Here is a 26,951-nt window from a genome sequence, read left to right on the forward strand (position 1 = left end):
CATAATGAGCTTCTGTATGGTTTTAAGTATTGACAGAGTACTATGGCTGAGATATTATTACAACTGAAGTCTACAGGATTGGAAATAACACCCATCTACGAAGAATTACACAATTATAACATATTTGATAGCAAAATAATTGTATAATATACAAATCAAATGTGCATTTAAAAACTTTTTTTCTTTTAATTCGTATTTCTATTATGTTTTACGAAATCTTGTAATGTACCGGCTCTGCCTTTGATTAAAATGCCTGGGGGGCGTGTTGATGGAGTAACAGCGCCCCCTGCGGTGTTTACTGGCATCAGTCACAGGTCAGATGATCCGAGAGCTACATTGTAAATAGACAGCAGCGATCCGCCGTGGCCATGCCTTCATAGCCTCTTTAAATCACCTCCAGCAGAGCAGATATCCCCCACTCGGAGACGCCCTATCTTCCGACACCGGTTCTCTCTCTGTCTCGGCTCGTTTCGGCGTGTTAAAGTGCAGATAAAAGTATGTACCGGTCTCTGTACGCCTTCCGATCCGCCGAGCCCAACTCGCTGCACTTCGCGGCCGGAGAAAGCTTCCTAATCCTGGAGAGGAGCAACAAACACTGGTGGCTGGGGTCCCGCTGCAGCTCGGGGGAAACCGGCTACATCCCAGCTTCATACATCGAGAAAATCCAGGTAAATACCTCCTCTCTGACATGGGTGTGTTTCTCTCTATTTGCCCCAATGAATACAAGTGGTGACCATGTCGCAGCCCGGGGTGAAGTGAGACTAGTGAATGCGTAGTAAGGGTAGGACTGATGAGATCGAGGGAGACAGAGCCCGTGTGACTGTACTGTGTGTGCTGCAGCGCAGGCCATGTTGAAGCTGACTGCTTGTTACTTTCAGGAAAGGAGAAAATGCATGCTTGCAGAAGAAGCCATGAATTATTGGAAAGGTTGCATGATGTGGAGACTTGGCCTTCTGCACTGCAGCTGCTCACTGCGACAGAGAGGAGGTGTAGGATAGGACAGGAAAGGATGGGACATGATGACAGGATAGGATGATACAGAATAGGATATGAGACAGGACAGATCCAGAGACAGAAAGCCTTTGTTTTTCATGCGCAAACTAGTATCATCTGCTCCTGTGAATCCCTGTTATCATTCTCAACTGTCCTTGGCATTGTTTAATAAGTAGTTACTTCCTTCCACAAGGCTGTTTTTCTCCCAGTCACACCCACAAGTGCTCTGCAGTGAGGGGACTCTGTTTTCCAAGGATCCTGAACTAGTCACAGCATGTATTTTGTGGAAAGGCAGACTCAGAGTAGGAATGCTCTCTCTCTGTCTCTCTCTTGTTGTTAATGACATTGGCTGTGGAGGTTTAATGAGCCTGAATGTGAGGCCTCGCTGAGCACATGTGTCACTTGGTTAAAAGGCTCTTTTTTTGTTAGATAACTGCCCCAGTTTGTTTCTGCCCGGAGTCACACATGTCCCCGAGCCACAGCTCAGCTCGGTTTTTGCTTAAAGTTTAATAATTATGTTAATGAATATTTAATGCGTTCATCCCCTCCTCCCTCTGTTTACTCTCTCTCAGGCTCCAGAGCAGGATGAGGTGCTGCAGTCTATTGACAGAGCAATCGAAGGAATCCATAATGTGGCCTTAAAAAATGGAGGCAAATATAATCTGGAGCAGAGAGATGTTCTACAGTGAGTCGTAAAAGCACATAACGAACATAAGATATTATACTGATGATGAATCTGATTGTTAATCCTTATTCTCCTCCGTTGTAGGAAGTTGATCCATCACAGAAAGGAGACCCTCGCACGACGAAGTTCTTCGTCCGCCAGTCACAAACAAGGCCTCCCATCTTCCAGCAGTGAAATATCTCTCAGTCAGACCCCCCCTCCACCCAATGGCCTTACCCGAGACTACGGACGACAGGGCAGCATGCCATTATCAGGAAGCATGGACAATATGCAGGGAGACCAGGGCTTTTACCAGGTAACACACCCACATAGTGCACATTTAAATGTTTTATTTGAAGCAAATATACAGGATTAAACATTTACAGCTGTTATTTATATTATTTGATACTTGTGAGTCTGCTTTATGCAGGCTTACAAAAAAATTGAAGCTTCTTGAGAGTAATTTTTTGGGACTTTGACATTATGGACTACTGACTTATTCTCCTTGTTTTTTATTTTGTTATAAAAAAGCTACAACAATTGGTCAGTTAGTTGACAACTATTAAATTAAGCACAAACTACAGTATAATAATGAATTAATAATTTTTTAATGTCAAAAATGTTCTGATTGAACTAATTGATTAATCAAGAAAATGATGAACATATTAATTGATAATTAAAATTCTCATTAGTTGCAGCATATTTTCATCTCCCTCTTTCTCTACGCGCTTCTAACTTCTGTTATGAAAAGCCCTTTTTGAATTAAGTTTGCTTGCTTTGTTAATTATAACCCACTAATGATCAGGTTGTGAACATGCTCCACTGACATCCTCCCTCACAGGTATTTGCAAACAGGGGCTGTTGATCAATTTGTCAGAAAAAAGTGTCATCATGTCCTGGTGAAAAAACTTTCTTTGGCCTTCTTTGATAAATTAACATCTGGATGTTACAGAATCGATCATGAGAGACAACAAACAACTTATCAATAATTATGTCTCTTGGCAGCACCTCTCTGGAGGCAGTGTCAATTAAATCGACAACATGCTCATGTTGTACACATGCACAATATTCAAATCTGTTCAGTTTCACTTCCCTGTTTCCTCCTGCAGGTGCCTCCTCAGGCTCGACGCGCGGCTCCGATCACCCCTCCTCCCCCCGAGAAACAGCGAAACAGCCGGCGTTCAGGTTAGAACTCAGAGAGAATCGTTTTTTTCCTTCGTATTTCTTTCATTTTAGTGTAGAAATGTACAAACAATCAGTCAAACCAGTTCAATTAATACAAGTAGAGAAACAAAGGTAACAAGAGGCTGTGTCAGAATAAGAAAAGCTACTAAACTTTAGCTACTGACATGCATATCTTGTTTGTTACCAGTTTTAGACAAGGAAACTAAAAAAGAGGAAGGGTCATCACATCCCTGAATCTTGCTTTGGTGCCAGACTGTGGTGACAGCTGTTTTGAAGTCTATGGGAGATGCATGGTCATTAACCTACTCTCTGAATGGTGTTTTTTTCATTTTCTGGAGGCTTTTCTTCATCAGAAGTCATATGACGTAGCTATGTGGGGTTTTAGTGGCTTTCTTCTTGCATCTCCCTTAGACTTCAATACAGCTGTCACCACAGTCTGGCACCAAAGCAGGATTCGGTGACATAATGACCCTTCCTTTTTCTTTAGTTTCCTTGGTTTTAGAGACTCAAAGTTTCAATTAAAAACAATTTAAAGGATGGGGTTGAATTAAAACAGTTTGCTTTAGGAGTATGAAATTTCCCTGATAAGATTTAAAAGGTTAACAGTTGTCCATAAATTGTTCCAGTAATAAGACCAGTAATAACATGTGTTGTTTTGCATCATATGTAATTCTCAAAGTCTCTCCAGAATCGAGCAGCCATAGAACAGATGAGCTATATTTTCTTGTTCAGTCTTGCAAAAAGTTATCGACATTTAAAGATCAGGAGCAGCAGTGTGTATTCACAACATTACTCACATCGTCATCACAGCTTACAGTTTCTGCTGCTTCTTTTAGCCGATGCTACCTGCTGCTGTAGCTTCGTGCTTCACAAACACACTCTATTCTTAGTCAGGTCATTCCTGTTCGCTCTCCTCTCTGTAACTGGAGCTCTCTCTCCCTCTCTTTCACAGCAGAGCCGGAGGTCCCCTCCAGAGTGTCCTCTCTCCCTCCGTCCCCTGCTCCCTCCCTCACAATCAGCACCACCTCCATAGAGTCTGGCTCCTCCCACTCACCGGTCTCCTCAGATGTCAGCTTGCCAAGTGTTTCCAGCACCCCCCCTCCTCCCGTGCCATCGCGTGTGAAGCCCACCGTGCCGCCTCTCGACGGGCCTCCCTCGGACTCCCCTCCTCAGCCAGCCCCTGGGAAGAAGAGCCCGGCTCCACAGCCTCCCAAGCCCACCCCTCCTTCACAGCCTGCTGTGGAGGAGCAGCCAGAGAGTGAATGGCCCATCGCCCCCCCGTCTATCGCTGAAAGCCCTCCCGGCAGCCCCACTACCTCTGAGCCGGTTCCCATGACGATCGGGGCCGAGCTGATCGAGCTGGTACGGAAGAACACGAGCCTGAGTTACGAGCTGTCACGGGTCGCTGTCGGTGTGGTGGTGGGCCACCTGCAGACGGCCTTACCTCAGGCCTCGTCCGCTCTGGAGCAGGTTCTCCTCTCGCTGGTGGAGAGCAAGGTCAGATTTGTTTTCATTACATCATGATTCAGCATCCTGGAGCCTTGCCAGCTTAAAGGAGAATACTGGTGTCGTTTAGAGTTACTGCTCAGTCTGCATTTAGCCGACATTTCTCGGAGTGGTGTTGAGACTCAGGGGACACTAGTCACAGTATCACTCATTCACTTCCTGTTTTTAAATTCAATCACTGCAGCAACAAACCAGGCATGAAACGAGCTGCCGATTCTTTCCTGGCATATGTTTCTGTTTCTCTCTCTGGGTGTAAGGTGGTTAATAGGGTGTAATATAACCTTAAACAGGGATCGCTGAGAGCTTCTGGCTGCATCCCGTGTTTACATGGTGACACGTGCGCACACTCACGCTCATCCAATTAAAAAGCCTTATATACTCTGTGGTCTATTAAAGGTCTCGTCCATGTGTTTTTAAATAGAGAACCCGCAACTTGAGCTTTAGGAAACACTCATAATACAAATCGAGGGTAGTAGCTCAGATGATTTTCAAGTCCGTATGTGTTGTTTTGAATACTTCTTAAATGAATAACAGAGAATAGTGCAGACTAACTATCGAACAGCAGAGAAAAAACACCGGTATTATCCTTTAAAGCTGCTCTAATCAATGTTTTTATGTTATCAGCTCATTGTTTGGGTTTTAATGATAATTGCAGGTTTAAAGACGCAAAACATGGTGGGTGTTTGTATTAGAGCTCTCTGTACTGGTATTTCAGGTTGAAGCAGAAGTAGGTGTGTCACAGTGTTTTATTTATGTCTCTGTAGGATCTGAGTGCAGGGCTGCCGCAGGGTCAGGTGTGTCATGACGAACAGAGGTTGGAGGTGATCTTCAGCGACCTCGCTCGTCACCGGGACGATTCTCAGCAGCGCAGCTGGGCACTTCACGAAGACCACGCTCTCATCGCCTGCTACCTGGAGGAGCTGCTGAAGATACTGGTATGATGATATGATGATACTGGTGGACGGAGCTGTTGACCTCTGTCCTGGAAATAAGCATATTTATAACAATCTGCAGGGCCTCTGTTGTCTGATTTAAGTCTAAAAAGCTATGAAAAGTCCTGACTGACTTTGTCAAACCTGTTTATATGGATTTCATAAATATTCATATCATTTATATATAGGGCTGCAATAACGATCATCAAAGAATTGTGAAAAAGTGACATCTTTAAATTCTTTTGTCCAACCAACAGTCCAAAACCCAAAGACTCTTCATTTACTGTCATAAATGACAAAGAAATAAAATAGTTGGCAATTTATTTCCTTTAGTTTGATTAATCAGCTAATCAATGCAGCTCTTTTTATAGAGCAAATAAAAGTTGCCAAGCACTTAAAAAAGTATTAAATATCAAGGAAGCAGGATAGTAACAAACACAGGAAAAACACTTTATGAAACAGGAATAACATCAACAAAAAGCAAAATATCAGCTTACACAAGAACTCTTTTGATCAAATATGAATCATTTCGTATTAATATGCCACAGTAAAGTTACCTGTTTAGAGGGTGTGAGTCTGGAGGGACAGTATTCAGTGAGAGCTGTAAAAATATGAGGCCACTAATTCAACACACATTATAAGTGTCTTGTTAATGCTGCATCATTATCCCCATCGTCATCATTATAAAATGAAAAGTTTTCTGTAGGGATGAGACCGTGATGTGCCCACAGGACATGTCCAGATGTTGTGCTGTAAATACCAGACATGTTTGATAGGATCAGAGCGGCTCAGACGACTTTACAAATCCAACAGTGTGGTTACAGGCTGAATCTGTAAACTCTGCCAAATATTCTTTGTTGGCAGTTTGTCCTGAACCCTCAGACACTCAGATCAGGGTCGGGACGGTTGTTTTTAATGGGCCCTGTAATCCTCTGCTGTGTCCTGGGACCACAACTGTCCAACAGATTATGAAGTTCTGATGTTATTAAATCATTGCTGTTACAACTAAAAGCTTTTTTTTTTACTCCTCAGACTGATGCAGATCCAGAGGTGTCTAAGAGACTGTGCAAGGCCAACGACTATGAGAATGTGCAGTCTCTGGTTTCATATTATCAGATGGTGAGACATTATGATAACAAATCATTTTATTTTTCACAAACCTGCGTTCAAGAAAAACATCCTTAGCATCATTTTACTTACAGAGTATGTTATTGTGATACCTCTTAAAGGACTTAACTTTTTAAATACACTCACTTTTTTTCCTTGTATGAATTCTTAAAAATGTTGTTGCTGAATGAAGCATCTTGCAGAGCCATGGGTCCATCCAGTTTTTAGTCTGGATGTTTAATCTGCAGCATTATTATGTCAGTGAGCATGTCAGTGATGTTCAGTGTACGTTCGGTCTGTGTTGCCTCATTGTTGCCACCGTGTGACCGTGCAGGAGCATCGTGTGTCTCTGCGCCTGCTGCTGCTCAAAGTGTTCGGGGCTATGTGCAGCCTGGACGCTGCTCTCATCTCCAACCTCCTCAACTCCATCCTCCCCATGGAGCTGGCCCGGGACCTTCAGACTGACACACAGGGTGAATATATTAAACTGTAGTCGCACTCCCCAAGTCTAAGATTATTTTGCTACTTTAATTGAGTGTCTCTTGTCTGTTTTTCTTTCCTCAGAACACCAGAAGATGTGTTACACAGCTTTGGTTCTCACTATGATCTTCTCAATGGGTGAACAGGTGCCATATCATCACTATGGTATGGATAAAGCGTAAAGTGTAACTGTTTTTCTTTATTTAAATTTCAGCACACGCAACAAGAAATTGCAATAATCTCAAAAAACATTTCTTTAGGCTACATTTATCTTCTAAAATCAGACCTGGAAAAATTTCAGGGGCACCGGTTCAACAGAAGAAAATGTTTTGTAGCACTTCACAGGTTACTGAGCGCATCTACGACCAAAACAGTTGCACCCTGGAGCTCTGATCACTGATGAACAATGTTGATTCTTTCCAAAATAGTGAAAAACAACTATGTTTACCTTCATGACGATGCATTTTCACTTTTTTTTCACTCTTCACTCACTTACCATACAGGCTTTTCCATAGCTAAACTGATCTAGAAGTTTGACATGCATGTATTAAAAGGTGCATTAAAGGGATAATGTGTTATTTAATTAAGATAATCCCTGCTTTCAGAACACTTGAATGCTGACTTTGTTGAGTTTCTGCTGGGTGTGGTGGAGGACGGACTTCCCTCTGATCCCACTGAGCAGCTGCCCGACATCTTCCTGAACCTCGTGCTGTCCTTCAACCTACACCACACAGGTGAGAATGGAGCTTTTCACAGCAGACATTTTGCTTTGTCGTAGCAGGAAACACACAGAAAAAGTAAAAGAGCTTGTATTGTTTCACCATAAATACTTTTCTGTCTGTGTCACCCAGCACCCAGCAACAATGTGATCATGCAGGAGCTGAAGAAGAAAAATGTCAAAATCCTGTCAGAGAAAGTGCTGCTGCTTCTGAACAGAGGCGGTAAAAGAACATTTTTGTCTGTCACATTTCTCATTCTGCATCGAAGCTTTCAGCCTGCTGATGTTGTTACTCACTGTTTGCCTCCACCTCCTAGACGACCCTGTGTGTATGTTCAAACACACCCCGCCCGCTCCACATGCGGTGCTCAAGTTCCTGCAGGATGTTTTCGCCAACGGAGAGACGGCCGACATCTTCTACCGCACTGACATGATGGTGATGATCGACATCGCGGTTCGACAAATATCTGACCTTTCACCTGGAGACAAGGTGAGACCCGGACCCGCCACACAGCTACTGATTGTTCTCAGTCTTTAAAGGAATAGTTTCACATTTTAGGAAACACTTATTTTTGCTGTAGAACTGTAACGAGTAAAAATTCTCTGATTCCAGCGTCTTTAATGTGAATATTTTCTGGTTTCTTTGTTCCTCTATGACAATAAACCAAATATCTTTAGGTTGTGGACAAAACAGGACATTTGAGGATGTCAGCTTGGGCTTTGGAAACAATCTTGGGCTTTGGAAAAAAAGACCAACATTTTCTAACATTTTATAGACCAAACTAATCAATTAATCGAGAAAATAATTGGCAGATTAAGTAAATTGCAGCCCTACTCTTGTGTCGAAACTAGAGCCAGAGGCCGGTTAGCTTAGCTTAGCCCAGAGGTACAGGTGGAAACAGTGGACCTGGCTCTGTCCAAAGATAACGAAATACTCCTACCAGCACCTCTAAAGCTCTAAAGTTTGGTTTATTTGCACATTTCCCAAAATGTTGAATTATTCCTTTATTGGTGTATCAACAATTTGTTACCATGTCTGATTATAATCTCCTCTCTCGCCCTCCCTGTGAAGCTGCGGATGGAGTATCTCTCCCTCATGCACTCTATAATGCGCTCGACGGACTACCTTGAGCACCAGCACCGCCTGTCCGACCTGCAGGGGGCGCTGCAGAGGATTCTCAGGGAGGAGGAAGATCCGGGGGAGGACGAAGGGAACGCTACAGCGAAACAGATGGATAAGCTAATTGTACAGCAGATCTACAAAGAGTTCCCACAGATCAGTGAGAACCAGGACTAACCATATCAGTATCACGCTCACACACTGTAGTCTGCTCCTGTCTACTGCAGGGAGGTACAATAAAAGGAGAAGAACTGACATATTCTGTGCCAGCCTGTAATAAGAGAAGCTAATCAGTCTTGCCAATGTTTTCTTGGACTCGTAGTCCGGGGCTGCAGCATGAACATGATGTTGTTTTTATCTTTTCACATGAACTTCAGTTGAAAAAAGAGTTGGAGGTTTTTCAAGAAGGGAAAAATGTGACAAATGTGACAAATGTAAAAAGAACCTGTGAGGTTTAGTCATATATGGCGTTTAAAAATAGCCACGATAAAGGCCAAACCTTGGAGCTGTTACACAGTGAATTCTGAGCAATAATTAACTTAAAAGTCACACATAAAATAACTGTACTCTTAGTATTTTGAATATTAAAGGGTAACTCCACCAATTTTACACATTAAAGTGTGTTTACAGGTCTCGGGGAGTTCGACTGCATATGTGAAGAAAGTAGTAAAAAGCCTTTTGTGGCTCCAGAGGGAGCTGTATGTAATCTAATTAATTGCCTCCAATGATGTCAGTCAGTGGCTAAGTTGCATTGTGGGTCATGTAGGCACCGGATTTTGAAAGGCAGTCGACTGGTCTGCATCACACTCCAATAACACTGTTGGACTCATTATGGACAGTTTAAAAACAAATGATGAAAATTGGTACAGCAGAACCAGAAATATGACCATTTTTATTCCACATTCTTCTCCCTTTTTATAACCTGGTGCCTACATTACCCATGATGCAATTTAGCTGCTGAGTGACATCACTGGAGGCAATTAATCAGCTCCTCTGGAGCCACAAAAGACTTTATACTATTTTTTCCCCATATTCAGTAGTACTCCCCGAGACCCGTAAACACACTTCAATGTGTAAAAAAACACGACTAAACTTTATTCTGACCAAAAGAACTTTAACCAAATTGATTTTTAGAACAAATTCAAAGATTTTTTTAATGAAAAAGGGCAGATGTAAGTGATGTCACAGATAACAGTGCCATTAGGAACCTTTATGTGCTCCCCTGTTAGTGGGACCAAACTACTGTGTGTTATTGAGAGCATCGTTTTCTTTTTAGAGGATACAACTCTTAAAACTGACTTCCTCTCTCATTCACCCTTTCAATCATTATGATTCAAATTAAAGTTGAACAAGTTTACTATTCTAGTGAAAAAAGCACACTCATGCGACTCCTGTATTATCATTACGAAGCTTTTAGCTGAGTAACTTTTGCTGCTACATATCGAGTCCCTCCTGTGGCTCCGCCTGTAGTATTCTCAGTCTGGTACTTTTGTGTCTTTCCGCTCTACAAACACTTCAAATGATCACTCTGTACTTACATATGCAAAGCTTCTCAAGCATCTAAAGTCACTGACTGTTGAAGGTCAGAAGGGTTTTTGTCCGTATGCTGCGTTCATATTCAAACTAACTGTGCTGCAATAAGGCTTTATAGCAACTTGTAATATCGCTGTAATATCTTGAGTCTTGGCTGATCATGGAGGGTAAACATGTTCTGCACTTATTATCTGAGATCATACATTAGTCAGTGTTGTTGGTTTCCAGTTATTATCTGATGCTTCTGCTAAAAATCAAGACAGTGGTGAGGAAAAACAGGGCATTTCTTTTATCTCCTCGTGGTTTTAATACTTTAACAGCGACACTTACCTTTCCTAATTTCTTCCCCATGATGTCGTGATTGATGTTCTCCCATCTTCCAATTTACTTATCTGTTTTTGTCCCTGGCATGGCTTCCCTGACTGGAAACTTGATTCTGAGAAGTGATATCAGTTTTGAATTAATGTCTGAGTGTTCATTCATTGATAATTTGTGTGTCTGTTTACAGTGTGTGAGAGAGGTGAGTGTCTCTTCTTTCCATGGAATAACATTGTCTGCAGAAGTGCTACGACTGTGTTATAATAAGACTAATAAAGCTATATTTTAACAGTGGAAGTGGTCGGGGTGGTTGTTGAGAGGTGATTGCATCGCCGCACATTTTTGTTTGTAGTTCACAATGTAATGAAACCTTAATTCAAAGATCACACTGATACTGTGAGCTCAAACAAGATAAAAGTGAAGTGTGACTGCCGGCAGCAGACAAAACAGTTTAGTGGATCCAGTAAATCTAAAGTTTAGTATGAAAGTCTCTTCAAAACCACTACCTTTGAATTTTTAGCTTCTACACTTTTCAATGCATATGTTTGTGTTTTGTTTTCCTTTAAACCTTTTATTCCTTTATATAAATACATATACACATTTTTCTTAATATATATCTTGATGCAATTCTGTTTATACACTTATGTGGAAAACACTGAAAATGAAACATCACGATTTGTCAATTTGTCAGACATAATGTAGGTGCTAACAATGAACCAAACTCATTACTTCATAACAATGTTATGTGTTGAAAACTTCTCTGTTGAAGTAAGCATGTATATAACGCTGTGATCCTACCCTCTCACTGAAGTTACATAGTGCAGAAACAAGTGATAGCTGTGACAGAGACACCATTCGCCCTGTTACAAGACACTGTACCATCAACATGATTTTGAAGCTGTTGTTTTAAGGTAGAGAAGTTACATAATGTTGCTTTAAAGTGAGCACTGACTGGCAGTAGTATGAATGTAAAATCTTAAAGCATACACACTCCTCATAAGCTTGATAAATACTGATATTTTGATTTCTATATATATGATATGAAGTATTTATAAGCCTATTGTGCCGAGACCTCAGTTTGAGATGATTATTCATGTGTTTATTTCCTCTCATCTTCATTATTCCAACTCTCTCCTCTACTGTCTCAGCAAGACAAGTGGTTCAAAATGTTGTCACCAAGCTTCTGACCAAGTCAGCCCAAAGATCTCATGTTACACCAACCTTTATGTCATTACACTGGCTGCCCATCAAATTCAAAATCCAATTCAAGATCCTTGCATGGTCAGACACCTGCCTACATTAAAGAGCAAGGTCAGACTCTGAAACTTGAAACTCTCTTCCATTGGACTTACGTCCTGTGAAACTATCGACAACTTTAAAAAGCAGCTAAAGACCCATTTGTTTGGACTTGCTTTTGTTTTATTTGCGTTGCTTAATTTTTGTTTTGCCTCTTGTTTTAGCCGATTGTCTGCTTTTACAGTCTGTTGCTTTGTCTCTCTCCCCCTCTCTCTGTTTTTTTCTTTTTGTTTTCTTCATTTATTTTGTGAAGCACTTTGTTACGTCTGTTCTTAAAAAGGTTCTATATGAATAAACATGTTATTAATATTGTTGTTGTTGTTGTTGTTGTTATCATTATTATAAAGTCATAGATATCTACAGCAAATGGGCTCCTACTGTACCCTTTAGTATCTATAAATGTATCTGTATGTCACAGATTGTTAATTATAATGTTAATAATAACAATAATGTTATGTTAATGTTAATATTACTTTACATAAGAATGTTACAACCTATTTTTCCGCTTCTTTTGAATTTAAATATACACCAATTAAGGTACAATGGGTAGAAAATATAAAATATATATATATATATATATATATATATATATATATATATATATATATATATATATATAAATATACACACACACACACACATTAAATAAATAGAGGTTTTAAATTTTTTAAATAATAAAGTTTAGATATTACATTAGCACAGAGTTATATACATAATATAATGAAACAAAGCCGTGTTATCTTAGATATGTATCAATATATTTATTTAAAATTAAAATAACATTTAACTTTAATTTGTTCATTCAAGTTTCACACAAAAGTTGAGAGTTTCCACCCGGATACCAAACAGAGACGGACCAGAGTAAAGCGGTGTGGCAGTCAGACCGGTCCGGGTAGTAAGTGGGGCAAAGGTCCAACAGGCAGCAGCAGTGACAGCAGCTACAAACACCTCTCACATCTCCACAGTCGACCAGGTGAGATCTTATTTCTCTGTTTTCGATTCATCGGCGTGTCTGAGTTTATTTCCGGGGTCGCTTTCATTCAGTCTCTGCTGTTGTTTGTTTTTTCTTCTTCCATCAAAGCGGAAAGTCAAAATGTCCAAACAGCCGCAGCCGATCAGCCCAATGAAGAACTTCTTCGCTGGAGGCTTTGGAGGGGTTTGCCTCGTCTTCGCCGGACATCCACTCGACACCATTAAAGTGATTATTGCACTTTTATGCACCGTGTTACGTTAGGAAACAACCGAGCGAGTGCATCCGGGGTGACACTGCACACAGCAGAACCAGAACCAGAACCAGAGACATATGTCAGATATTTGTTCCTGGGCAGAGTTATAACAAACTGCTGTATTCAGAGAGCTCAGGCTGCTGCAGCCCTTTGACCCACATTCAGTCTGTGTTATGACTCAGCTCACTGCTGCAGTTATGGCCTCCTGCGCACACACACACACACACACACACACACACACACACACACACACAGATCTCACCTGAATGCACCTGAATGCACCTGCAGTATGGCTGCATTAGACCTGCAGTAATTAGTTAAATAGAGCCAGACTGACCAATCAACCAGCTCAACAATATGTTTTTTTAAGAAATTGGAAATTGCAGGTCAGAAAAGCCAGAAATAAATTTGAGGAAGTTCTTTCATGTTTATTTGTAAAGCCTATAAAGTGTCCTGCTCAGTTCATATCATGGTTGTGTTTATTTAATCCAGACTGTTTCGGACACTTGAGAGCAGAGTAACAAACTCTGAACACAACACAACAGTGTCATCACCTTATAAAGTAGTAATGACAGTTCCCTCCAAAATATCACGATAGACGATATTATCGTCTTAAACAACATGTAAGATCATTCAAATCACTTGGCTCACCGTCTTCTCCCGCTTTGAACCCCAAATAATGCCAAACTTTCGAGCTACATCAGGCCCATAAACCTGAAGTATCCTCCACCAGCCCGGTCTCATTCCCACCTCGTCAAATATTGATGCGCAGAATGTTTTTTCTTTTCAGAATAAAATCCTAAAGATGTGGTAACAGCTGGTGATATTTGATATTGTGAAAAATATTGTGAATATTCGATAATATCTAATATTGTCTAATTCTATTACAGGGCTCCAGATTAACGTTTCACGCTGGTTGCACTGGTGCACCTAATAGTACATTAAAATTTAATTTCTTTAACATTATGTAAATGATTGAAAACAGGAATAAAAGTTCAGATAAATGATTTTCTTCATTAAAATCACAGCAAGCGCAACAGAAAATTGCAATAACCTAAACTGTGCTCGACAAACTCGAATAAATAAATCAACCCAAAACCATTAACTGATATACACGTTTACAAACTAATCTACAGAAAGTATGTTTATAGGCTAATATTTGTTCAAAGGAAAATAAAAATGTTTTTGACATTTTATTTAGTCTGACGTGCTGAATATCAGGCGCACCGGTGGAACCAATGAAAATGTTACATTGTGCGACCAAAATAGTCGCACCCTGGAGCCTTGAGTTAGCCTATTTACACAGAGCACCATTAACCGTTCATTTATAGTCGTGTTTTTGGCCGCCACATGAATGTAAGTCCAATATCGACTCTCTGATATTATATAGGACTTATTCAGTCAAGTTCTTCCACATCAGACTCTGAGAAACAAAACATTTCTCTATGGATATATCCACACTGCTGCTACTGTGATCATGATTCTTTGTGTGTGAGCTCAATTCAAAGTGTGTGCTCTTCTTCTCTCAGGTGCGTTTACAGACTCAGCCCAAACCCAAACCGGGAGAGACGCTCCTGTATAAGGGAACCATTGATTGTTTCAAAAAGACCTTAGCCCAAGAGGTGAGGATGCATGCTGGAGTGATCAGCATTATCCACAGTGTCTCTACTCCCTCACCCTGATGTTTCCTCATCATCCTCTTCTCTGGCAGGGTATGAAGGGTCTCTATAAAGGCATGGCCGCCCCCATCATTGGAGTCACACCCATGTTCGCCGTCTGTTTCTTTGGATTTGGATTGGGCAAGAAGCTACAACAGAAAACCCCTGATGATATCCTGACGTAGGTGACTGTTCTGTCTCAGGTGGTGCTGCTCTTTGTCTCAGACGCTCTGTTGGTGATTGTTTGTGATGACGCTGTCTCCTGCAGGTATCCACAGCTGTTTGCTGCAGGGATGTTGTCGGGCATTTTCACCACGGCCATCATGACTCCTGGAGAGCGCATCAAATGTCTCCTACAGGTCAGAGGTCATGTGTTCGTACATATATATATACACGATCTAATCACTGTCTGCTGTGCTATTGAATAATAGATTATTGAGCCATAATGTGTGTGTGTGTTTGTGTGTGTGCAGATCCAGGCATCAACAGGAAAGGTGAAGTATGCAGGACCCATGGACTGTGTCAAACAGCTTTACCGTGAGTCTGGGATCAGAGGAATCTACAAAGGCACCGCTCTGACCCTAATGAGAGGTTTGTCTCTACTCTGACAACACAGAAGTCTTAAACCTGCCATGTGGAGTTTTACTGCAAACAAACAAATGTACTGTTTAACTGTGTGTATCCCTGAGGTCCAACAAACATGGTGCATGCCCCTCCCGTCTCTATGAAACATTTCAGAGCTGATTTGTTCTGAAAGTATTTCTTATAGCATTCTGAATCCTGCATTTGTCCGACCCCACGTTGGTCTAGGGGAGAGTGGAGTTACGTCAAACTAGATGAAGAATATGAGGAGGAGTCAATATGTTCAGTGTTGTCAGATATGGAAGCTTAAATGTCACGTCAGCGAGAGCGCTAGTCAAAACAACGAAACCAACCAGTTGAAATAAAACGACAATACTGAAAAACTTCCCAAAAGAAAAGTTGCTACTTCAAATCTCACTCTCTATCAACAACAAAAAGTAGGAAAGTCGGGGTTCCCACATGACCTGGAAAACATAATCCTATAAAAATGACAACAAGTTAAAGCATTAAAATAAAAGTATGAATATTCAAAAGTTAAGTATAAGATAAACCATTGTAAAATAATGAAGGAATTGATAAAGTAAAAGCACGTTTAAAACAGTGTTTTTAAAAGAGGGGACAAAGATGTGGCTTGCTCATATGGGATTAAACAATCCTCAATATACTTTAAGTACATTTTCGTGAAGCGTTGTTATCACAGCTTCTCTGTTAATGTTTCTTCTTGTAAAGACGAGAACACAGTGTGAACATGCAGGTCATCTGATTAGATTAACTTTTCTGTTACAGAGTTCATATTAAACTGCTCATGTCTTCAGAAGTGAAGTAGTGAATGTTCACATAGACATGTATCCATTCAGTTACTGATCAATTAACTATTGTTCATCTTTTGTAAATCAGATGTTCCAGCGAGTGGGATGTACTTCACGTCCTACGAGTGGTTGAAGAACATCCTCACGCCACCAGGAAAAAGGTGAATATTTGTTCTTTCCATCCTTTATTTATAACTGTCTGTTTCATCGTAAAAACTCCTCTGACCTGTCGAACCTGTCGTCTTTTCCCCTCAGCCATAATGAACTCAGCGTTCCCAGCGTGCTGTTTGCTGGAGGGATGGCCGGCATCTTTAACTGGGCTGTTGCGATTCCAGCGGACGTACTCAAGTCTCGTTTCCAAACAGGTTTGTTTTTTAGATTCCACAATTTGATGACGACTGTTAGTTTCATCCAGAACTGTTATTTATTCAGTCTTTAACCTGCCTGCTTTACTTGTCAGACATTATTACCATTGATTCACTTTCTGGAGACTCTTTCTGAATTCTGCTACTTCACAGTTTCAGAGATTGCAGTACTTGGCTGGTTTTACTGGGTGTGTTTCTGTGTTTTGGTTTTAAATTCAACTCCATGAGGTAATAAAGAGATCTTACCTAAGTGTAGGAAACTGGAAAAAGCCTGTGAAAAGTTCAGTGTTTAGTGTTGTTGCAGATTCTCCATCGTCCAGGCAGTAGGTAAATATCTAAAAGTAGTGAGTGAGTGAAATTAGATTTCATCTTGAGGTTAAAATTCCCAGTAATCCACACCAGACAGGAAAAACAAAAACGTGGCTTTTTGGTTCTCCTAAGAATAAAACAAGTTGAGTTGCCTTTGAGTCTCTTCTTCTATAAAAATGTTTTCTTTTTTTTTGTCCATACTGCTGAAGATTCTTTAACACGTGTGTCTCTGTCGTGTCTCGTTCAGCTCCTGAAGGAAAATATCCCAACGGTTTCCGGGACGTTCTGCGGGAGCTGATCAGGGAGGAGGGCGTGGCCTCTCTCTATAAGGGCTTTAATGCTGTCATGCTTAGAGCGTTCCCCGCAAACGCAGTGAGTGACAGCACTTAATCTTCAGCTCAGTAACACTGTGAATCCACTGTGACGGCTGTGATGTCATTCATTAGCAAGTATTTGTAATTTGCATTCCTAATGTGTATCTTGTCTTTTATTTCCAGGCTTGCTTCTTAGGTTTTGAGTGTGCGATGAAGTTCCTGAACTGGTTAGCACCGAACCTGTGATGAAGGCCCAGCGTCGCCTCATTTGTGAATCCCAGGAACTCTTGAAGACACCGGAGTTATCAGCAGTACAAACACACACAGTGAATCAAAACCAAGAGATTTTAACCTTTTTCCAATAACGTACTTGATTATGTTTGAGACCAGGTGGCACTTCAGAGCACGGCGGATCATTTAGAGCTGCTGAGAGCTCAGAGCAGAGATGATGTGACGACTCTGCACCTGTGCCAGTACACACACACAGACGCACACACACAGACAGTCGAATGTTCTCACTCTTTTATGCTTTACTGGTGTTTGGTTTGTTTAAATTGTGTTATTTTTGTACAAGAAGAGGAGTGACCTGAACATGCCGTGCCTTACCTTTTATCTGTGAGCAGGTGTACATATCAGGGAAAAGGTGCATTTTGTTGTACTGTGTGTGTTCAGTCTCTCAGCAGCAATACATGCCTCTCAACCTGTCTGCTGCCTCCCGTGTGTCACGCTAACTACACCTCCTGTTTGTTTAAACGTGTAATTATGAGAGTAGTCGTAATGAGATTGATTGAACAGTATGTGAATGTCAGCATGTATAGAAATAAAAAAGCAGAATCCATATTTAGAAGTTAAAGTTGTCTTCCACTTTTTTCTAAATTCTCTTTTCATTTGAGTTGTTTGGAGTTCGGCCCACAAGGATTAGCTAGTTGATCGAAAGCCAGCTGTTTTGATAATCCGCTATCATTTCAGTCATTTTTCAAGCAAAAATGTCAAACATTTGCTGGTTCCAGCTTCTTAAATGTCAGAACTTGCTGCTTTTCTTTGTCTTGATGATAGTAAATGAAGAGTCTTTGAGTTTTTGGGTTGCTGGTTGGACAGAAGAAGCAGTTTGAAGACGGCACTTTGGGCTCTGGGAAACTGATGATTGTTTTTTAGAAGTTTTTCTTTTTTCATGATTAATCAATTTATTGTAAAAACAAATAATCAGCAGATGAATTGATAATTAAAACAGTCGGCAGTTGCAGCACTATTTGGAGTAACTTACAATATACAAATAAAGTAGTCATGGTCATAAACGTAGAAGCCTTGACTGTCCATGCTTTTTAAAACAACTGCAACAAAAGATAATAGTAAAGTGAGTCATTTAAATGTTTACAAAAGCAAGTAAGTCAAAGGAAAATACTGAAAAACAAGCATAAGAATTTAAAATGTGTAACACACAGCACTTAGTAAGTAGAACCAGTTACTCTAACCATTATTCAGATTAAAAGGTTTGAGGTCACCCAAAAAACATGTTTTCCAAGAAACATGGAGAGAATATATAATAGAAATAATGATTTTCACTTGAAATAATAACAAACTCACAAATGCTGTTGCACCACATACTCAACCAGCCAAAGGAGGGTCAAATTATTGCTTCTTTAATCAGCACACCAGTTTTGAGCTGTGATGACGTGATTACATGAGTTTTCTCATCATCAGTTAGGCTGCGTCACCTGCTATGTAATCAACTATACAGTGAGTTTGCATTGTTTTTGGTGTTGTCCGAATGAATGATGGGATTTTTCATACCCATACATATATTTGACTCAAAGCATCCCACAATGCATTGTGAAAAGTAGTGTACAGCCAATGCTCACTAACCAAGCATTATATACTATCATGCATCGCGCTGGAGGGGAAAAAATGACCCCAGTGGTGCCCAAAAGTGTTTGTTTGTTTGTTTGTTTTTTCTTTTCATTTCACAGATAAACTCATTATAAAGTCCTCTAACAGAACTCTCTGGTAGTGAGTAGAGAGTAGTGAATGAGACACAGCCCTCGCCTTTTAACACGAGAGTGAAGGCTGCTGAAAACTGTCCTCTATACACTGATGTAGATATTTTATTAAAAATCAGCCATCTCCAGCTAAAGTTGTCCTTCACCAGAATAATGACTCAACTGTATTTCTGATCACTATATTTTGAAAAAGAAAATAGCTTTTCTGTCATAAATAAGGACATTTCTAAATGTAAACATTTTCTGAGGACAGGTCAGAGTCCCTAAGTTTAAATGGGATATCTAACCAGAGTTCTCTTTGCAAAACCTTATAAACTTCCAGCCCAAAGGCCAAAACCAAAATATACACGCAACGATTCGCCTCATTGTCTCTGGCAGCCGCAGGATTTCATGTGACAAGTCTTTTGAACGGCTTAAATGAGGTTTTTCCAACAAAATCTCTCCATAAATCTGAATGTCATGCTCGGCTGTATGTTTTCCATTGTGAGTCACATCATTTCTTCCCTTTGGTTTTTCCTTAAATGACCCTCCCTTTCCCATTTCAGTTTCATATGCAGTGAGTTACTTTTTTGAGATGGTTTTATAGTTTGAATTTAAAAACACAGGCGTCATGTTCCTGCAGCTGTCTGACACCAGGCCTCTGTCTCTCACTCACAGTGTTGTTGCTTTGCCAAATCATCAAGTTCTGAGGCGTAATCCATCAGACAGCCTTTAATTACATCTGATGTGAAAAGTCCTGGTCAATACTTTCCGACAGGCCGTGCTAAATAAAGAAATCAATAAGCTGCTGGATGTTAGGGAGAGTGGGCCGAGAGGAGGAGTCAGGGTGCTCCTGCGATGATGGTCAGAACTATGTTCAACAAATCTGTGGGACAAGCTGATGCTGAGATTTGACATTTGAAAATCTAAATGTCTGATATTTAGTTAATTGTGAACTATCAGACTCCGACCCGTGACCTTTGAACCTGTTGCAGGATGAGCGCTGTTGAGATACCGGCTGGTTTGAAAGAGCTGCTGCAGGGATACACAGTGGAGGTGCTTCGCTCCAGGCCGCCAGACTTGGTCGAGTTTGCAGTGCAGCATTTTACACAAATTCTGGAGGGCCAAAGAAACGATCAGAGAGTGAAGAAACACAGCGCCAAACCTACACGGAAAGGAGTGACCTTTGAAACCAAGTCAAATAAGGTCAACAAGGACGAGGAAGAGGAGGAAGAAGACACTATTAGTGAGTGGTCTTACATTATTTTGTGTTTGCTTTGGCTCCAAATGAAAGACTTAATTTTAAAAGTAGATTTTGTATTTGTAGATGATTCATACTCCAAAGCTTTAAAGTGTCAACATCACACAAAGAAAAGGGAGAAATTGTCCTCTGAAGCTTCCAAAAATGTTATATTGATGCAAAGTTTTGACCTAAAAGTCAGGCAAACATTCATGTGAACAGAAAACAGACCAGCTCTACTCACAAAGAGTAGGTCACATGATACCAAATACCACTCAATAACCCAAACAATCCATAATGCATAAAAGAAAAACGCAAAAGAGAATATGTGCACAATGTAGAAATGAGAAGAAACATCACACACATGCCACTTCCATCTGCTTTAATAGATTTGACTAATACATTCACCACTTCCTCTCCGTTTCTATCTGCAGAGTCCACCACCGGTAAATACAACCGCAGGGTTTCAGGTCAGTAACTGGAACAATATGTCGAATAAATATTAATACACTCTGACCACAGTTCAGTATTCAAATATGTTTGTTCTGCTGCAGTCTGTGCAGAGGCGTACGACCCTGATGACGACGAGGATGATGACGCAGAGCCTCGGGTCGTGTATCCCAAAACAGACGAGCAGCGTCGCAGACTTCAGGACGCCTGCAGAGACATTTTACTGTTTAAAACTCTGGAGCAGGTACAAAAACACGAATCAGCCTCTGGAGGACGGATGTGAAGAACTGGCTGTCCTTTTTGACTTTTCTTTTTTGGGGCAGACTTACTAACATAAATTTTAGGGTCATACACACACACAGGCACATTATGTAAGTGTACTTTATAAAAGGTTTAACAACATCAGACAGTGAAACACATCACTCCAGTTCTCAGATCTTTACTCACTATTCCTCTGTTTCTTCAGGTTTTTTCCTCAAAGGTTAACGCCACCAATTTTTCACATTCAAGTGTGTTTACAGGTGTTTACCGTGTTTGTGAAAAAAGTAGTAGAAAGGCTTTTTTGGCTCCAGAGGAAGCTGTACGTAATCTGATAAATTGCCTCCAGGGATGTCCCTCAGTGGCTAAGTTGCATTGTGGGTAATGTAGGCACCAGGTCAAAGCAGTCCTCTCGTCTAGCGTTGAACTCCGACAACACCGTTGGACTCATTATGGACAGTTTGAAAACAAATGATCAATAGTGATACAGCAGAACCAGAGATATCATCTTTTTTTCCCGCACATTCTTCTTCATGTTCAAAATCTGAAGCCTACAATACCCACAATGCAACTCAGCCACTGAGTGACATCACTGGAGGCAATTTATCAGAAGATAAACTATATTGTACTTAAACCATATTTACTACATTCAAAGTGGTGAAAGTGATGAACACATGAATGCATCAATAATTATAATCCAGTCACATAAAACACGTTATTTTGAAATATGCCATTCAGCGTAATGAGTACTTTTACTTGTGGTACTTTAAAGGTGCAGTATGTAATAATTCATACTCCAAACAAATATGAGACCAGAGTAACTGCTAGCTGCTGCTAACTGTAGTTGTAAGCTCAGTTAACCATCAGCTAGTGGTCGTGTTAGCTATAACAAAACTGTTATTTCTTCACATTTTATTGATAAGTTTAGTTAGTTTTTTAAATTCAGATCTTTTACTTAAGTACAAGATCTGAATACTTCTTCAACTGCTGGTTTTATGTCCTCCTACCTGATGTCTTCCAGGAGCAGTTCTCTGAGGTTTTGGACGGCATGTTCGAGGTGTTGGTCAAACCCCAGGAACACATCATAGACCAAGGAGACGATGGAGACAATTTCTATGTGATAGAGAAGTGAGTGACAGGTTTCAGATTGCTTTCTTTATAATGTTTAAGGAACATTTAGCTCAGTTTGGGAAAACATGGCATCTTGTCCTTTGCGGGGACCCCTGTCTGAGCCATGTAAAAGGTCCTATGACACCACTAGGACATTAAAGAATTAGTGACGTCCAGTTTATTTCAGGATGAAACGCCAGAATCTGGTAAAACTGTCAGTTATCTTCAGATGTGGCTGGAAAAGCAAACAACAAAGAAACTGTACTGACAAGAACTGTATATGTTCATATATTTACTCTGGAAAAGGTTCCAACAGATAAACAAGTCCAGGTCAAAGGGCCAATCCTGTCTTTTATCACCCACATGTTGAAACTAGAGGACACTTTATCCATTGTATAATGAGTTCTTCTCCTTGTCTGTTTGTCATATCATTTCCAGGGGTGTGTATGATATTTTAGTGGACAAGGACGGAGCGAGTCTGTGCGTTGGAAAGTACGACAATAAGGGAAGTTTTGGCGAGCTGGCTCTCATGTACAACACGCCGCGAGCTGCCACAATCGTTGCAACACAGGAGGGCGCCCTGTGGGGCCTGGTGAGTCCCAGAAAGCATGGTGGTCTTTTGTGCTTCACAGTGTATGAAATAAGGTGCTCAATATGGACAAATTAAATCCTTGTTTTTCTTTCAGGATCGAGCCACATTTCACAGACTGATTGTTAAAAATAACGCAAAAAAGAGGAGAATGTATGAGGCCTTCATCGAGTGTGTTCCTCTTCTGAAGTCACTTGAGGTTTGTGTGAGAAGCACAAACTGCACAAACAATATCATCATAGAATAGCTGGATATTTAGTCACAGTGTTGTATCTTGTGTTTGTTGTGTCAGGTCTCTGAGAGGATGAAGATCGTAGATGTTTTGGGAGCCCGAGCATTCAAAGATGGAGCTTGCATAATAACACAGGTGAACTGTTGGGACACTTGGCTTCCTTTGTATTGATCAATAACAGTTATAAAAAAAAGTGGTAAGGTAAGGTATTGATAAAAGTGGTGTTTCGACTGCTTTCTGTGCTCGCAGGGGGAGGAGGCCGACTGTTTCTTCATTGTGGAATCAGGAGAGGTGAAGATAATGATAAAAAGCAAAGTAAGTACAGTGTCCAGTTTTATATAACTGGATCTGATTTAGTTGCCACCTTAAAAAGAAAATGTACATTTGTATTCCTCCCCTTTTATCTTTGAAATTGATAGCTAGTTATTTCAATTAGATATAAAGTAGTATTCACCCAAAAATTAAAATTCAGTCATCATTTACTCACCCCCATGCTGATGGAAAGTCAGGTGACGTTTTGTCGTCCACAAAACATTTCTGGAGTTTCACAGCAAAACAGCGTTGCAGCTTTCTCCTAAACAACTGAAGTAGATGGGGACTTGTTTAAGACGTAAAAAAACAACTGAAAAATAAACCCATACAGCTTGTCTAAATTGATTTGAAAACGTTGTTTACACCCTTGACGTACAGTTAAGCTCGTGCACCCACTACAGACGGGGTGTGTGCTGATGCCTTTTGGTTGGCAGCTACAGTGAAGATTACATGTTGATGAAGGTTCTCAGTCATCCAGGTCATGGCAAAAGTGAAGATTACAGCTTTAAAAAGGGTGTAAATAAAGTCTTTTGACATTAATATGGGGTATCTGGTCCTCCGGAGGCTTGGATTAAGCATTTTTACGTTTTAAAACAAGTCCCCATCTACTCTAGTTGTTCAGGAGGATGATGCAACTCCGTTTTGCTGTGAAGCTCCAGAAATGCTTTGTGGACTGCCTGACTTTCCATTGGCATGGAGATGAAAAGACTTCTTTTTTGGGTGAATTGATCCTTTAATATCAGTGTACTAAATGACAACAGGACTCACAGACTCCTTTGCGTCTGTTACAGACGAAGGCGGGCCAGCAGGACAACACAGAGGTGGAGGTGGCTCGTTGCTCCAGAGGGCAGTATTTTGGGGAGCTGGCTCTGGTCACCAACAAACCTCGTGCAGCATCAGTTTATGCTGTGGGAGAAACCAAATGTTTAGGTATGTTGAAGACTGAAGCCGTACAGTGTTTGTCTTACTTTGTTTCAGGAGTAACACTCGTTTTTAGCTGTCTGCACCTCATTTTCAGTGACTCTGGTCGGGCTGTTAATGTGGTGTTGCAGCAAGCCTACAGGGGAATCACAGTAATTCATAATGTGCACACAGCCGCTGGCCGTTTCATCATCCTACACGTTACCATCACAAACAGCCAGCTCATCGTATAATGCACTAGTCCTGACTGAATATCACACTCGTAAATTCATAGATCTTGTCCTTTGAAGTGGTGCTCTCTAGTGGTCTGCTCAGTCTCCTGATCAGACAGACTTCATGATGAGGAGAAGCAGGCTGACAGGAGGATAAATGCCTGGCAGAATAATCTACTCAGTATAAGGCAGGTACATAACTGCATTTAAAGAGGGAAGTTTTGACTTGATTTCTCCTCTTATCCATCGGCTGGAATAATCTGGAGACGTAACTGTAACAAAACAAGAAGCCCCACTGTTTAAGAGGTTGACACACATAGAGAATTAATTCTGAAGCTTTAAGAACCTGATGATTTCTTTGATTTCCATTTTCAAAGACTAAAGCTGTACAGTTTGCAGAGGATTACAGAGCTCAAGTTTTGACTTAAGCCGATTGGACAAATCAGTACATTTAATCTGTATTTCTGTTGTTTCACTTTGATTTAAAAAAAATCTACTAATCCACATAATTTAAAGATCTTCCATATATACTGTTTATTCCCTCTTTAACCAGCTGTTTAACCTCACATCAATCATCTACACGTCAACTCCATCTGCGAGACAGGTGAACAAAACCCTTTAACAGCATGACATAATCTAAATTTACTTTCTATTTCTTTCAGTAATTGACATCCAGGCTTTCGAGCGGTTGCTGGGACCCTGTATGGACATCATGAGGAGGAACATTTCCCAGTATGAAGACCAGCGGGCGGCTCTGTTTGGCTCCAGTGACGATTTAAAACACTAGAACATGTCATTTTAAAATGAAGTAGTATTTAAGTCAAACATAGTGACAGTGTAACACATGATTATCTTTCTCCTTGATGTAAATGTAACATACAGCCTTCTGTTTTATATTCAGTAAATATGCTGTTCCTTCTACGACTATGCAGCAAGTTAAAAATGTTTAGATTGTGGATAAGATGCATTATGTTTTTTTTGTGTGACAATCCCAATAATTAAACAAAGGAAATCCACACAGCTGTTAGGGTTGTGGTTAAATATACCTCACTGATAGAAGAAGTCAGTTTACAGCAGGTGAGCTTCAGTTAATCAGAGGATGCACCACCCATCATATTGTACCTTAACCTTAGCTGAACTCGACAAGTCTCCTTTGATATAGTTCCTGATTTATAATTTCATGTGTTGTTCCTTTTCTAGAGGTCACCAATTTAACATTGTACTTATATAACATTGTCAGACATACGATTAACAGTTTTTAAAAAATATATCAAGATAAATGCAGCTTAATCAGAGATATTGTCTTTTTTTAGTCCATCCATTTGTGTTTGTTGTGAAAACTGGTGCCTACATTACCTACAATACAACTCAACCACTGACAGATCAGAGAGATTCTTGTGTTATGCTGGCAGTTTATGTAGCCTCAAACAGAGATGAGGAACAGCTACAGAGGTCTGGTAATTTCTTTCTAATGTTGCGTTATAGACAAATGTCCGACCTCCTACCAGAAAAAGTACAATGGAGCGCCAGTCGAAGTCCTAACTTGTTTACTCGGAGTAGATCAATCTACCCCGACTTCATGAGAGAGCAGTTGTCTGACGTCTCACAACAATGGCAGCACCCATGGGAACAGGGTAGGGTGTATTTGTAGACTACAGTATTTGTATAAGGCGAGTAAATGAAATGTTTAGATACGTTTCCGGGTATAAAAGTTCCTGAAGCTGCAGCGCTGAGGGTTCAATTGTGTGTTCATGTGCCAAAGGGACAATTTTGTTGCCATCAGCCAAGTTTTTTTGTTAACCTTTGGCGTTGTGCACAAGCAATGCTTGGAGATCAGAAATTGGAAATTTAATTTAGGACATTCCGACCTCAAACTGGAACGCAGCGCATCTCCACAACCCCACATTTTTACAATTTTTTGTTTTTGCCGACTCAATTGGCATCACTTGAGAAAATGTATCAGACTTCACGCAGATCCCTCAGGAGCCACAAAAGGCTTTTTACAACACATATGCAGTAGTCCTTCCTGAGACCTGTTTAAGACAGATGTGTAAAATCAGTGGCCTCCCCCTGTGGTTGTTTTTTTTTTTTTTTTTTAAAGTTAAAAAACAAAAATGTTAAAATTACACTTTATGATCAAGGTTTCATTAGGACAAGCTTCAGAACTGTCAAACTAAAATACAGCGAAACCAAACAGCCAGCACAATAGTTTCATATATGAACATTTGTTATGCAGCTGAGATGTTGATTCCTTTGCCACTTTAGCTTCCAAATTATATGCAGAATGTATTATAATTGTTGTTCACATACACACAATTCATGTTAATTTGGTCAATAACTTAATACAAAGTGCTGTTTTCCATTTGCACTCAACAAACCTTTAACAAACCCTTCTGTTGTTTGTGTCTGTTGTATAGTACGAAATGTGTGTAACTTTGTTTTAAATGGCATGACTTAAGTATTGATGTTAGTGAAATGAAGAGCTCATTAAAAAAGGAACAGTCTACCAGATAAACCACGTCATAAAAAAATAAAG

General features: G+C 40.4%; 2 protein-coding genes across 4 annotated transcripts; both read left to right on the forward strand.

The window, feature by feature from the left end:
- The first annotated feature begins 204 nt into the window (after positions 1-204).
- On the forward strand, positions 205-9,368 carry nckipsd (NCK interacting protein with SH3 domain). 2 transcript variants are annotated; one of them, XM_073467503.1, is made up of 13 exons: positions 205-668; positions 1,566-1,678; positions 1,763-1,973; positions 2,767-2,842; positions 3,795-4,339; positions 5,113-5,283; positions 6,313-6,399; positions 6,722-6,860; positions 6,952-7,032; positions 7,473-7,601; positions 7,719-7,808; positions 7,903-8,075; positions 8,658-9,368. In XM_073467503.1, the coding sequence occupies exons 1-13, from the start codon at positions 498-500 to the stop codon at positions 8,880-8,882; spliced, it is 2,211 nt and encodes a 736-aa protein (XP_073323604.1). In that variant the 5' UTR covers positions 205-497; the 3' UTR covers positions 8,883-9,368. The 2 variants fall into 2 exon arrangements, with proteins under 2 accessions (XP_073323604.1, XP_073323605.1); XM_073467504.1 differs by having other exon boundaries at positions 3,798-4,339.
- A 3,346-nt stretch (positions 9,369-12,714) lies between these two features.
- slc25a20 (solute carrier family 25 member 20) lies at positions 12,715-26,845 on the forward strand. Of its 2 annotated transcripts, XM_073468010.1 has the most exons (17): positions 12,715-12,825; positions 12,934-13,050; positions 14,608-14,700; positions 14,790-14,917; positions 15,005-15,095; positions 15,210-15,327; positions 16,216-16,288; positions 20,087-20,337; positions 20,766-20,801; positions 20,886-21,025; positions 22,061-22,167; positions 22,588-22,741; positions 22,836-22,937; positions 23,031-23,105; positions 23,220-23,285; positions 24,074-24,212; positions 25,078-26,845. In XM_073468010.1, exons 2-17 carry the CDS (start codon positions 12,946-12,948, stop codon positions 25,200-25,202), a joined length of 1,803 nt encoding a protein of 600 aa, XP_073324111.1. In that variant the 5' UTR covers positions 12,715-12,825; positions 12,934-12,945; the 3' UTR covers positions 25,203-26,845. The 2 variants fall into 2 exon arrangements, with proteins under 2 accessions (XP_073324111.1, XP_073324110.1); XM_073468009.1 differs by lacking the exons at positions 20,087-20,337; positions 20,766-20,801; positions 20,886-21,025; ... (5 more) ...; positions 24,074-24,212; positions 25,078-26,845 and adding exons at positions 16,383-16,492; positions 17,049-17,173; positions 17,299-17,962 and having other exon boundaries at positions 12,716-12,825.
- Positions 26,846-26,951: the final 106 nt, after the last annotated feature.

Source organism: Pagrus major, chromosome 6, assembly GCF_040436345.1.
Source record: "Pagrus major chromosome 6, Pma_NU_1.0".
Lineage (NCBI taxonomy): Eukaryota > Metazoa > Chordata > Actinopteri > Spariformes > Sparidae > Pagrus > Pagrus major.